This window comes from Schistocerca americana, chromosome 4 (genome assembly GCF_021461395.2).
Source record: "Schistocerca americana isolate TAMUIC-IGC-003095 chromosome 4, iqSchAmer2.1, whole genome shotgun sequence".
In the NCBI taxonomy this organism is placed as follows: domain Eukaryota; kingdom Metazoa; phylum Arthropoda; class Insecta; order Orthoptera; family Acrididae; genus Schistocerca; species Schistocerca americana.
In genome coordinates this window covers 138,602,823-138,615,806 of record NC_060122.1, presented here as the reverse complement: position 1 = coordinate 138,615,806, position 12,984 = coordinate 138,602,823, and the positions used below count along the sequence as shown (strand labels likewise).

The window sequence follows — 12,984 nt, the reverse complement described above, 5'->3', positions numbered from 1 at the left end:
GGGTACTCAAAGAATATGGCTGCCTCAGGAAAAGGCTGAAGCTGTCTGCAAGTTCACCCTTCTCACGACATTACGTGAGTTGAGCCCAACGATTTTCTGCCGTTAACTCGTTCGCAGTTGAGAGCTTTTGGCAGCATCACCCAATGAGTTCCCGAGAGGTAAGCCGAAACCAAGATACACTTTGCCATGGCAGAGTGAAGCGAACACAGTTATTGTCACATAAGAGCCTCTGAAGCAGAAGCGAAGCTGCTGACTCTCAAACCCCCCTAAGGTTCTCTGCATCCACAACTGCCATAGAACCTGCATTGCAGGGAGGGGGAAGGGAGAGGGTCTGGGGGGGGGGGGGGGTGGAAGAATATTGCACAAGATCACGTGGAAGAATACGTCCTCCCAGAAACAAATTCCTAAAATTGCATCCTGAAATTAAGAGGGTTAAAAAATCGGAAAACTGCAGATTTTTTTAAAAAAAGAATACAAATTACAGTCCTGCGTTGGATGACACTTCTTAAAAAGGCAGTGGGCATTTAAGGACAGTTAAGGAAATATAAGTGTTTATTTCTATGCCCATGTCAACAAACCTACAAAAGGTGTTGTTACGACAATACGCAAAGAATATAGCGCTACAGTTGTGGTTGATTGACCAATAAAACTTAACACCAAACCTTTCAAACTGAGTACTGTCCAAATCTGTGTACCAGGAGCGGCTTATGAAGAAAAAATAAAAGCACTTTATCAGGCTATAGCTAGTTGTAGCATATCGCTGACAAAAAAAATAGCACACTAATACAAAGAGATTTAAATGCTTAAGTTGTTAAGGACGATATAGCATTCTAGACAAATTATGATGAATTAGGCGAAAGGAATGAGCGAAGTGGCCTATTAGTTTAGTTCTGCCAAGAGAACGATCATTTTATCACCAACACCTGCTTTTAAAGTAACGCTAGATGACCTTACATCTGGACTGGAGATGGACTGATGTCTCCATGTGGCAAGATGGAGATCGTCAGTCAAAACCTTCAAAACGCCCAGAAGCTGACTGTAAATCTGATCACCAGCTACCGTGTTTAATGAGCGGGATGAATTTTTCCATCAACAAAAAACCAACTTTAAACACAAAAATGTTGGAAATAAAAGGAATATCATACTTTAAAGAACGTATCCATATGAAACTCCAAAACTATATCAATACTGCGGAAGGAAGGCGGAATACATTTAAATAATGCTTATTTCATGTGCAGTGAAGTTATTAGGGAAAAGAAAATGGCCACGTCAAAGAATAACTTGATAATCGAAGAAACAATGCGAGTTATTAACAAAAAAACTTGGAAGAATACGCATTACTGAAACCCGAAGTACATCGTGCAGTTTCCGCGCACATACAAAAGAGTTGTCGATGAGATAAAAACAAATATGCGAATAAAATATGTGAAGAAATTTAAGAACCTATAAACTGCAATTACATCAGAAACATACTGGATGACCAGAGCCTGTAAACCAAAAGTATGAGTGATAGAAGTTGAGCACAGGACATTTTAGTCCAATGTGAATGAGGCTGTTGTCCGTTGGAAAAGATACTGATAAACTTCATCTAGATGACGTTGAGGAAAATGGACGACGTAAAATTTGAGATAAGAAAGGACCTGGTGTGATGTGGGAGGAAATTCAAAAATCAGTAATGAAACTAAAAGTTCGTAAGGCACCATGGCGCGATAAGAAATGCTCAAAGGAACAGAACAGCTGGGCGCTGAGATTATGCATGAAACCTGGAACACAACATGAAGCTAGAGCCCTGTGGATTAATGACTGGCTCACATTATCAGCCTCTGTTGTAAAATAGCCAAACTCTCGATGCAAAAGTTACAGAATTATCTCCATGATCTGATAAGGCAATAACCTGAAAAAAACTTGGGAGTTCAGCTCTTCGTCAATTTTACGTTTTTGTTTTATAGGTTGCCATTTGACTGTGTTAATTCGAAAAAAAATGAAATGTTCAGAAAACACTTGGGAACCCCTAATATATAGGCTTCGATCAAAACTTTGTGTACAGACTGGAATGCTCAGATTAAATTGGAAAATGTTTGGTCTCAACCATTGCAACTGCATTAAGGACAGTAAAAGAAAAAACAACACCCGCGTGATAAGCAACGTATAACCGCAGGGCCTCATTAATAGCAGACACTGAGTACTCTAGCAGTAGCACTTGCCTACAGCGTCGCTGAATAGTGTTCGCCTGTCCAGATGTGGTGCAGACGTAGGTGAAGTGGACGTTCAACTGAAGGAGACACTGAGGATTATCTCTGGAACAATGAGGGCCACCCCATGAACTCGGGTCCCCGTCCTAGCAAACACCTGAGCCCTCTGAAATTAGACGACCACAGTTAGCAGCAAGACCATACAGAAAATACTAGAGAACCTAGAACACTCTATTCATCAACACCTAGCAGCCACAAACAGACTTAAATTCAGTCAATAAAATTCTTGTGGGCTTGAGGCCGCATTGTCATCTGTAAAATACCGACGTTTCGGCGACTGTTGCAAAGCGCCTTCCTCAGGGTGTGTTGCTAACTGCTGAGTCAGCAGCTAGCCACACACCTTGAGGGAGGCGCCTTGCAGCAGTCGCCGAAACGTCGGTATTTTACAGATCACAATGCGGCCTCAAACCCAGAAGAATTTTATTTACTGTGACAACGGCCGCCGAAGCCTACGTTTACAGACTTAAATTAAGTTCACCTTTACGGAAACTCGGCGAATAACTGCAAGACTTAGACTCGAAGACAGCTTGGGATGAATTATGTCTGAGTGGACGACCCAGCAATAAGATCGATTGATTCAATCTCCCGAGGAAATTATGGACAACTTTGAACTGTGTCAGAACGAGTACTGGTAGAGGTAAACTGGTAATTAAGAAATGGGGCCTATCCGACAGTGCTAACTAAGTGTGTGGGGAAATCCAATCAACGGACCATTTACTTGTGTGTGAAGTGCATGGCTATGAGGGTGATCTGAAGGATATATACGACCTCTCCGACTCAACCACAGCGGGTCTCAAGAATATTTGCAATTTTTTGTTGTATTCTAAGAAGATATATAAAAAATATTTTCGATGAGCATAGAGACATCCGAATATTTTAGTCAATACTTTGTGTCATGAACGTATTTGAAGTGCTGAATGAGTAAATAAATAAGAATCTTAAGAACACTAACACTTACGGTGTTTCTGGGTAGTGCGAAAAAATCGTCCACCACAGCAGTGAATGGTTAAAAATTGATTCATTTGAAGTGTGGGCGTATAGGAGAAAATTGCGAATTTCCTCGAAGGAAAGAAGAACTAATGTCTTCTAAAAGAATTAAAGAAAGAAACAAGGCTGTCCGAACTGCTGTCAAAGCATCTTCAAGTTCTCTGGCCAATATTTCGGAGGCAAAGAGCCGACCATCATTCTAGGTGAATTGAAGGCGAAAGACCAAGAGGAACACATCCTGGAAGACTGAAGCCCATCATCATGATCCTCCATTGTTTAAATTACATATTTGTAAAATCGACTATTACAATATCGATCGTTTGGCCATTTCAGTTGGACCAGCGCAATAATTTTGTGCTCAAGGAGAGGTCAAATTGTACATTTATCACACATTTACGTATGTCATCACGACATCCATAGGCTGAGTATTTAATGTAATTTCTGTTGCTCAGCTGGATAGCTGGACAGGAATTTGAACCCGGCTGCTTCCAGTCTGTTAATGTCCCCCCTCTTGTTGAGCGGGCGTCGTGCAGGTCGATCCTGTGCACTGCTAGAAGCCCTGCGTCGCCACAGGACGGCCTGGCTGTTGCTATGAGAGTAAGGGACGTCTGGCTGCCAGCTCGTGGCCGATATGAGCAGTCACACGCCCTGGGGGAAGGGGGGGAGTGGGGGGGGGGGGGGTGTTCAGTATTCTCAGCAGGGGAGCGCAAGCAGGCGCTGCGGCGAACTGCTGCTGCTTATCTATCAACAGAACGGCACCGCAGCCCAGTTCCGGATGGAACGAAAGCTCAATTATGTAAGACCCATTACATGACGCACATCGCGAAGTTTGATAAAGATAGGACTTTTGCTGCATTGTGTAAACGTTTCATTTCCGTCAGTATAGATTACAAACTCAAAGGATGATGAAAGTGTTTTCTTCTATCCATACAAGGAGAGAGAAACAAAGTGATCCACTACTGTCGTAGACTCTAACAAGTAAAATAAAAAAACTGACCCACCACGAAGGAATTATCCGAATGGGACGGAAATCGGTAGATGTGATGTACACTACTGGCCATTAAAATTGCTACACCACGAAGATGACGTGCTACAGACGCGAAATTTAACCGACAGGAAGAAGATACTGTGATATGCAAATGATTAGCTTTTCAGAGCATTCACACGAGGTTGGCGCCGGTGGCGACACCTACAACGTGCTGACACGAGGAAAGTTTCCAACCGATTTCTCATAAACAAACAGCAGTTGACCGGCGTTGCCTGGTGAAACGCTGTTGTGATGCCTCGTGTAAGGCGGAGAAATACGTACCATCACGTTTCCGACTTTGATAAAGGTCGTATTGTAGCCTATCGCGATTGCGATTTATCGTATCGCGACATTGCTGCTCGCGTTCGTCGACATCCAATGACTCTTGGCAGAACATGGAATCGATGGATTCAGGAGGGTAATACGGAACGCCGTGCTGGATCCCAACGGCCTCGTATCGCTAGCAGTCGCGATGACAGGCATCTTATCCGCATGGCTGTAACGGATCGTGCAGCGACGTCTCGATTCCTGAGTCAACAGATGGGGACGTTTGCAAGACAACAACTATCCGCACGAACAGTTAGACGACGTTTGCAGCAGCATGGACTATCAGCTCGGAGACCATGGCTGCGGTTACCCTTGGCGCTGCATCACAGACAGGAGCGCCTGCGATGGTGTACTTAACGACGAACCTGGGTGCACGAATGGCAAAACGTCATTTTTGCGGATGAACCCAGGTTCTTTTTAAAGCATCATGATGGTCGCATCCATGTTTGGCGACATCGCGGTGAACGCACATTGGAAGTGCGTATTCGTCATCGCCATACTGGCGTATCACCCGGCGTGATGGTATGGGGTGCCATCGGTTACACGTCTCGGTCACCTCTTGTTCGCATTGGCGGTCCTTCGAACAGTGGACGTTACATTTCAGGTGTGTTACGACCCGTGGCTCTACCTTTCATTCGATCCCTGCGAAATCTTACATTTCAGCAGGATAATGCACGACCGAATGTCGCAGGTCCTGTATGGGCCTTTCTAGACACACAAAATGTTCGACTGCTGCCCTGACGAGCACATTCTCCAAATCTCTCACCAATTGAAAACATCTGGTCAATGGTGGCCGAGCAACTGGCTCGTCACAATACGCCCGTCACTACTCTTGATGACCTGTGGTATCGTGTTGAAGCTGCATGGGCAGCTGTACCTGTACACGCCATCCAAGCTCTGTTTGACTCAATGCCCACGCGTATCAAGGCCGTTATTACAGCCAGAGATGGTTGTTCTGGGTACTGATTTCTCAGGATCTATGCACCCAAACTGCGTGAAAATGTAATCACATGTCAGTTCTAGTATAATATATTTGTCCAATGAATGCCCGTTTATCATCTGCATTTGTTCTTGGTGTAGCAATTTTAATGGCCAGTAGTGTACATATACAAACACTGGATTACAGTTTCAGAATAATTGGATGATTTATTCAAATATTTCACAAATTGAGCAAGCAATTCCTGCTATGAAAAGACAGAACCCCAGATCACCCCTCCTGGTTGTCGGGCCGTGTAGCGAGCCACAGTCACGTTGTTATCCCGACACTGCCTGGGGCGTCTCCACACGGGAATCTTCACTGAACACAAAATCTACTCCAGTAAATGAGACTCCAGACCGCATGTGCCAGACAACACTAGAAAGGGGTTTATTGGTGTATGGAGTTCAACGGTAGTTGGCGCAAGGGGCGGCGTGATCTCAGTCTCCTTTGTGTCACCCGCCTACGAATAGTCCTTGTGGTCACTGAAGTAGCAGTTGTACGTCGGATCGACGATAATCATGGGCGGGGCTCTGATGAATGCTCGCTCTTAACGCGTTCTGTCGCCTCTCTAAATCGACCGCTTCCTCCTTGACGCTGTCTTTGGCCACGGTTCACCCATTCCTGCCAACGTCATCGAATAGCGACATCGCTCCTATTAAAATGTCGAGCGATTCGTCGACTACTGCACGTTCGTTCTCTAACGCTTAAATCTGCGGATAATGTTCATGCGCCTGGCGGCGATGCATGGTTACTCTCCAACTGAATACATGGAATTAAATTCGCAAAGAGTTCATGCCCTGGTAGCGAAATGTCCCCTGATTATATCCTTGCCAGAAGCTCTGCGAAATTTTCATCAATCGGCCGCCAGAGTTTACAGTTTTGCTCATCCGTCGATACCTGTATCAAGTGTATTAATATCAATTTGTGATCAGTTCGAGTGCCTGCTTCATGGTGCGTCTTTTTTCTGTCTTAGAGTGTATTTCAGAAGCACAAACTGACTGTTAGAGACATGAAAAGCGTGGTATTTGTGTCAGGTACTCACGTGAACGTCCTTGGCAATTTTGATCCAGTGATCGACAGTCATGTTACTCGAGTCGAGCAGTGGGTCGTATTCCACTACCGTGTAGACCACGCGGCTTTTTTGGCGCACGTCCCTGTAACAAGAAGGTCACATCAAATATTCCTGGTGTCTACAGCGTCGGACACAACTAAATAGATATGAAATACGTGGCAGCAAACAGTTAATTGAAAAACAGGACTTGAACCTGATACCTGTCCTTAACTTTGCAATATGTTGCTTTATCTAGTTATAATGTGTCATATGCGTCAGTAATTCTTCAGTTAAACGTCACGATTATTTCTAAGGATTGACTGAGTTATTATAGGTGAGTAGAGGCACGATACATAAGAAAGGAGGAAAAACTCGGACGCGCAACTACTGATGGAATCGTCAGGCATTATAATGACATGAACAAAGAAAAAGGAAAGTAGTATGAGGAGCCTTTTCTTCTCCTCTTCATTCACAAAAATAAGAATCCCGTAAGCCAGGCTGAACAGCCGGAGCAACACAGTTGACAACGTTACATAAAGGCTGTTGAAATATGCACACAGATGTGTAACATTATTGGATTATGCAGGGTGAACTAAATTTCCTTTACAGACACTGGAGATTTGAAGTTGAGACCTGGAATATTAATTTCAGCATAGGAACTCATGTCCGGAAACGCAGAATAACACAACAAATACAATAATACAAATCCCCCCTATTTGGCGTCAGTGACTAGGGTGTCATGTAAGTCATTCACCAGTAACTTAATATCCAATGCCCACTATAGTTTGTTTACATGCCATTCAGTTGCATTTGTGATCTGCTCAGAGAGGTTTGTATCTGCTGTTGTGTCTGTGACCTTCGTTCTTACTGTACTACAGTACATTAGTAATCATTCACTACAGTAAAACATGCAAGCTGTACCCTCATTTTAATTTTAGTGTGATGCTGCTGACCAAGGTAAACCACGTGTTTGCGGAATACGTCGACATGATGTTACTACATGGTGAAGCTTGGTGAATGGAAAAGCTGCTAGTCAGTTGTGTACACAGCGTCTCGTCTCGTCTCGTCTCCCCCCCCCCCCCCCCCCCCTCCCGAGTTTGAAGAGCCCGTACTCCACATAGTGGAAGAGGATGCGCTAACGAGTATCAGAAACACAACAGGCAGAAAATGTCGACCACCGAACTGTCTGGCATGTTCTGCATGAACAGTAGTAACACCCGTAGCACCTGCAGAAGGCACAGGCAATTAAGCTACAGGATTTTGTGTTACGATCCCACCTCTGCAGGTGGTTCTGGCCCCTTTGTGTGGACGAGTCCAATTTCCCATAGCGGGTCCTTTTAATGGATGAAGCTAACTTCACCAGAGAAGGTGTTCTCAGTTCCCACAAAAGTCATGTGTGGGCTGATGAAAAGCCACGCGCTGCGTGCTCCTGTGGGTTTTCGGGAATGATACAGTCTGTATATTTGGGCAGGGTTTCTGGATAGAAATGTGACTGAACATCTCATGATTTCCGTGTACTTGCGATTCCTTGATGGCATACTGCATGAGCTCTAGGAAGATGTGTCACTGCATGTGTGTCAAAACGTATTGGCCCAGTAGGATGCACACCATCTCACTTTTCATGCATGTTCCAAAAGCATCTGGACCAACAAATTGGGCAGCAGTGGATAGGTCATGGTGGCCTGATCGCTTGGCCTGCACAATCTCCCTTCAGTCCACTAGACTACCACCTGTGTGGTCACACGAAATTCTTGATTTTCCGGACCACACTGTGGCGTCCTGGCAAGACCTACAGCAGATGCTGAAGAACCTGGATTGTTGATTATGTGTACCAGAACATGGGATGAAGGTACCATATCTGTTTTGATATCGGTGGTCATGACATCGAACCCTACTTTTAAGTGGACCTAGATGACAAGCTGCAGAAGTCAAGAGCAATGTGTGTTGTGGTATTTTGAATGGAGCGGGGAGACAGCACATTTCTGGTTATAAGTTCCTATGCTGAACTTAACCGTGTTGGTTCCCACTACAAGTCCTCATAGCCTGTAAATGGAATTCCTTTACATCCTGTATAATTAACGAAATGTCACCTACATGGCACATACACTGAAGTCAGAGCTATGTACATTATCTTAAGCTCACCGTGTCAGAATTTCTATATCCCCTGCGGCCTACTCGGCATTGTGTGTAGTCTCTGCGTAATGAATAGTGTAAGAACCTAAACTTACAGGGGTTGGACAAAACTACGGCAACACCAAAAACACATTACCATGCCTAATACTGTGTAGGAAACCCGTAGGCATTCGAAACAGCTTCCAGTAGCCTCTAAATGGACAGATATAGGTCCTGTATGGTTTTCAAGGGACTGTTATACTTTCCTTTCTGAAAAATAGCGGCATGATCTGCTAACCATGATGGTGGTGGCTAGCTAACCGGCATCCTACTCTCCAAAGTACATTACAAGGGCTCAATAATATTGACCTCCGGTAGCTGTGATGGCCAAGGGAGAGGTGAAAATTCACCCTTGTGCTTACAAATCCAGTGCTGGACGATGTGAGCTGTTTGACCAGGGGCCCTGTCGTCTTGGAACGCAGCGCCAAAAGTGGGGCACAAACATTGTACCATGTGATAGACGTGATCAAGCAAAATGGTCACATAATCCTTGTCAGTAATACGACCTTTCAGGGTAACCATGAGACCCATGGAATACCACGATATGGCTGCCCATATCATCTCCCTACCCCCGCCATGCTTCGCTCTTGGAACGTAAACTCAGCCAGAAGTTGGAGACAGTGTGAAACAAGACTCATCCGACCAAATGACTTTCTTTCAGTACTCCTTATTCCAGGTTTTAAAGCTTCGGCACCACGTTTCACTGTTATTGGCATTTGCATCAGTGGTGAGTGGTTTAGGAATTTCAGCTCACCCTGAATTTTTTCCTGTTTATGAAACTGCTTTCGTGTTATTTTGGTATCGACAGGTTTCGCGAGTGCGATGTTCGTTTCTGCAGTGACTTTTGCAACTGCCGTCCGTTTCTTTTCCGTCACAATCCTCTTCAGTGAACTTCTGGCACGAACACTCAACACAGACTTAGCGGATGATGGTTTTCCGCTCCGTACTCCGCATAAACCTTTGATGTGGTTCCTCTTGAAACACCAAACAGTTCGGCTACCTCAGTTACGAAAGCAGCCACCATACGAGTACCAACCATTTCCCAACGCTCGAATTCACTTAGCTGTCACATGATGCACTCACAACTACACAGAACGCTGTTCCGACCACGACTGACTCTTGCTACGTATTGAGGACACTGCACGGGCGTCATTCGTGGTCAAATACAACTGCGCAACCTGTTAGCTCGGCTAGCATTTGCATTTATGTTGAAGCATGCTTTTCTCGCGGTGTTTCTATATTTTTGTCCAACACTTGTGCAACCAGGAGCGTCCACTTGCTCAGTGTACGAGGAAACACGCTTTGGACATGCGTACAAAGTTTATACTTCGCATGTATGTGTTAAACTGGAGACCTGGAAACGACGGAGAGGCTTCGTCCCGCCGTTGCCCTCAGTGGTTCGCAACCCCACAAGCCACAGCAGTCCACCCTCGCCACCGCCGCCCCACACTGAACCCGGGGTATAAGTTTATACTTTGCTTTACGTTCTTGTTAACTTATAGCAGGGTAAGTCAATAAAGCGAAAGCTTTTTTTTTTTCTTTTTCGCTCGACAAGTTGACAGAACTGACTGAACAATAACATTTCGGAACATATACTGTGCTCGACACACTATGAATCACCTCTAAGGAAACAATTTATTGACAAATAGCCCAACACGGATTAAGAAAATATCATTCTTGTGAAACCCTACTAGCTCTTTATTCTCACTAAGTAATGAGTGTTACCGACAGGGGACGTCAAATTAATTCAACACTTTTAGATTTCCAGAAGGCTTGCGGCACCGTTCCTTACAAGTGACTTCTCACTAAACTGCGTGCCTGTGTCGTCTCAGTTTTGTGACTGGATTTGTGAGAACCTGACAGAAACGTCACAGACCGTAACAACTGACGGAAAGTCATCGAGTAAAACGGAAGAAATTTCTGGCGTACCCCAAGCAAGTGTTATGGGCGCTCTGTTGTTCCTCATCTACATAAATGATTTCGGAAGACAAAATGAGCAGCCCTCTTAAGATTGTTTGCGGATGATGCAGTCATTTATCGTTTTGTAAAGTCATCAGATGGTCAAAACGAATTGCGAAATAATTTAGCCAAGATATCTAATGGTGACAAAAGCGGCAATCTGGTCTAAATAATGAAAAGTGAGAAGTCGCCCACAAGATTCTACTAAATTTCGGTTACACGATAAATCGGCGAAACCTAAAGGCTGTAAACTCAACTAAATAGTTGGAGACTATAACATCAACTGGCACAATCACACACACAATGTTGTGGGGCCAACAATCCTAAGACTGTGATTTATTGGCAGAAAATGCAGCAGCTCTACTACAGAGACTGCTTACACTAAGCTTGTACACCCTCTTCAGGAGTACTGCTGTGCTGTATGGGATCCGCATAAGATAGAATTGACGGAGGACATCGAAAAAGTTGAAAGGAAGGCAGCTCGTTTGATATTATCGCGAAATATGATAATGCCACGTGCATGGTGGCAGTCATTAAAACAAAGGAGTGCATGGTGGTAGTCATTAAAAAAAAGTTTTCCACCGCGACGGGACCTTCTCGTGAAAAGGGGAGAGGTGGCCATAGATGATGTCAGCGCAAATACCATTTGTCCCATGTCGCTGCTGTCCAGAGCGTTATGCCAGTCGCTGTTGACTTGGTAGGGCCACCTGGTAATGTTATCTGACGGCCTATGAGCATTTTCATTGCCCTAGTGTTTTAATGTGCATTATTATTTTTTAAATAAACACACTCTTCCTAAAAAATGGAACTCGACGACGTTAAAAAATATTCTAATGGAATATTGTAGTATGTTCATGTAGACAATACACTTACTACTTACACCACTGGCCATCAAAATTGCTACACCAAGAAGAAATGCAGATGATGAACGGGTATTCATTCGACAAATATATTATACTAGAACTGACATGTGATTACATTTTCAAGCAATTTGGGTGCATAGATCCTGAGAAATCAGTACCCACAACAACCACCTCTGGCCATAATAACGGCCTTGATACGCCTGGGCATTGAGTCAAACAGAGCCTGGATGGTGTGTACAGGTACAGCTGCCCATGCAGCTTCAACACGATACCACAGTTCATCAAGAGTAGTGACGGGCGTATTGTGACGAGCCAGTTGCTCGGCCACCATTGACCAGATGTTTTCAATTGATGAGAGATCTGGAGAATGTGCTGGCCAGGGCAGCAGTCGAACATTTCCTGTGTTCAGAAAGGCCCGTACAGGACCTGCAACATGCGGTCGTGCATTATCCCGCTGAAACGCAGGGTTTCGCAGGGATCGAATGAAAGGTAGAGCCACTGGCCTTAACACATCTGAAATGTAAAGTCCACTGTTCAAAGTGCCGTCAATGACAACAACCGGTGACCGAGACGTGTAACCAATGGCACCCCATACCATCACGCCGGGTGATACGCATGTATGGCGATGACGAATACACGCTTCCACTGTGCGTTCACCGCGATGTCACCAAACACGGATGTGACCATCATGTTGATGCAAACAGAACCTGGATTCATCCGAAAAAATGACGTTTTGCCATTCGTGCACCCAGGTTCGTCGTTGAGTACACCATCGCAGGCGCTCCTGTCTGTGATGCAACGTCAAGGGTAACCGCAGCCATGGTCTCCGAGCTAATAGTCCATGCTGCAAACGACGTCGAACTGTTCGTGCAGATGGTTGTTGTCTTGCAAACGTCCCCATCTGTTGACTCAGGGATCGAGACATGGCTGCACGATCCGTTACAGCCGTGCGGATAAGACACCTGTCATGTCGACTGTTGCGATACGAGGCCGTTGGGATCCAGCACGGCGTTCCATATTACCCTCCTGAACCCCAGATTCCATATTCTGCCAAGAGTCATTGGATCTCGACGAACGCGAGCAGCATTGTCGCGATACGATAAACCGCAATCGCGATAGGCCTCAATCCGACCTTTATTAAAGTCGGAAACGTGATGGTACGCACTTCTTCTTACACGAGGCATCACAACAACGTTTCACCAGACAACGCCGATCAACTGCTGTTTGTGTACGAGAAATCGGTTGGAAACTTTCCTCAAGTCTGCACGTTGTAGGTGTCGCCACCGGCGCCAACCTTGTGTGGCTGCTCTAAGAAGCTAATCTTTTGCGTATCACAGCATCTTCTTCCTGTAGGTTAAATTTCGCGT

The 12,984-nt window shown here is 44.9% G+C and overlaps 1 protein-coding gene across 2 annotated transcripts in view; it reads right to left on the bottom strand.

Moving 5' to 3' along the window:
• LOC124613054 (L-asparaginase-like) overlaps window positions 1-12,984 on the bottom strand; it is a 339,172-nt gene that overhangs the window by 163,747 nt on the left and 162,441 nt on the right. For both annotated transcript variants that reach the window (XM_047141629.1, XM_047141630.1), the window contains one exon: window positions 6,615-6,726. In XM_047141629.1, the coding sequence (XP_046997585.1) occupies window positions 6,615-6,726 (112 nt within the window). The remainder of the gene's footprint in view (window positions 1-6,614; window positions 6,727-12,984) is intronic.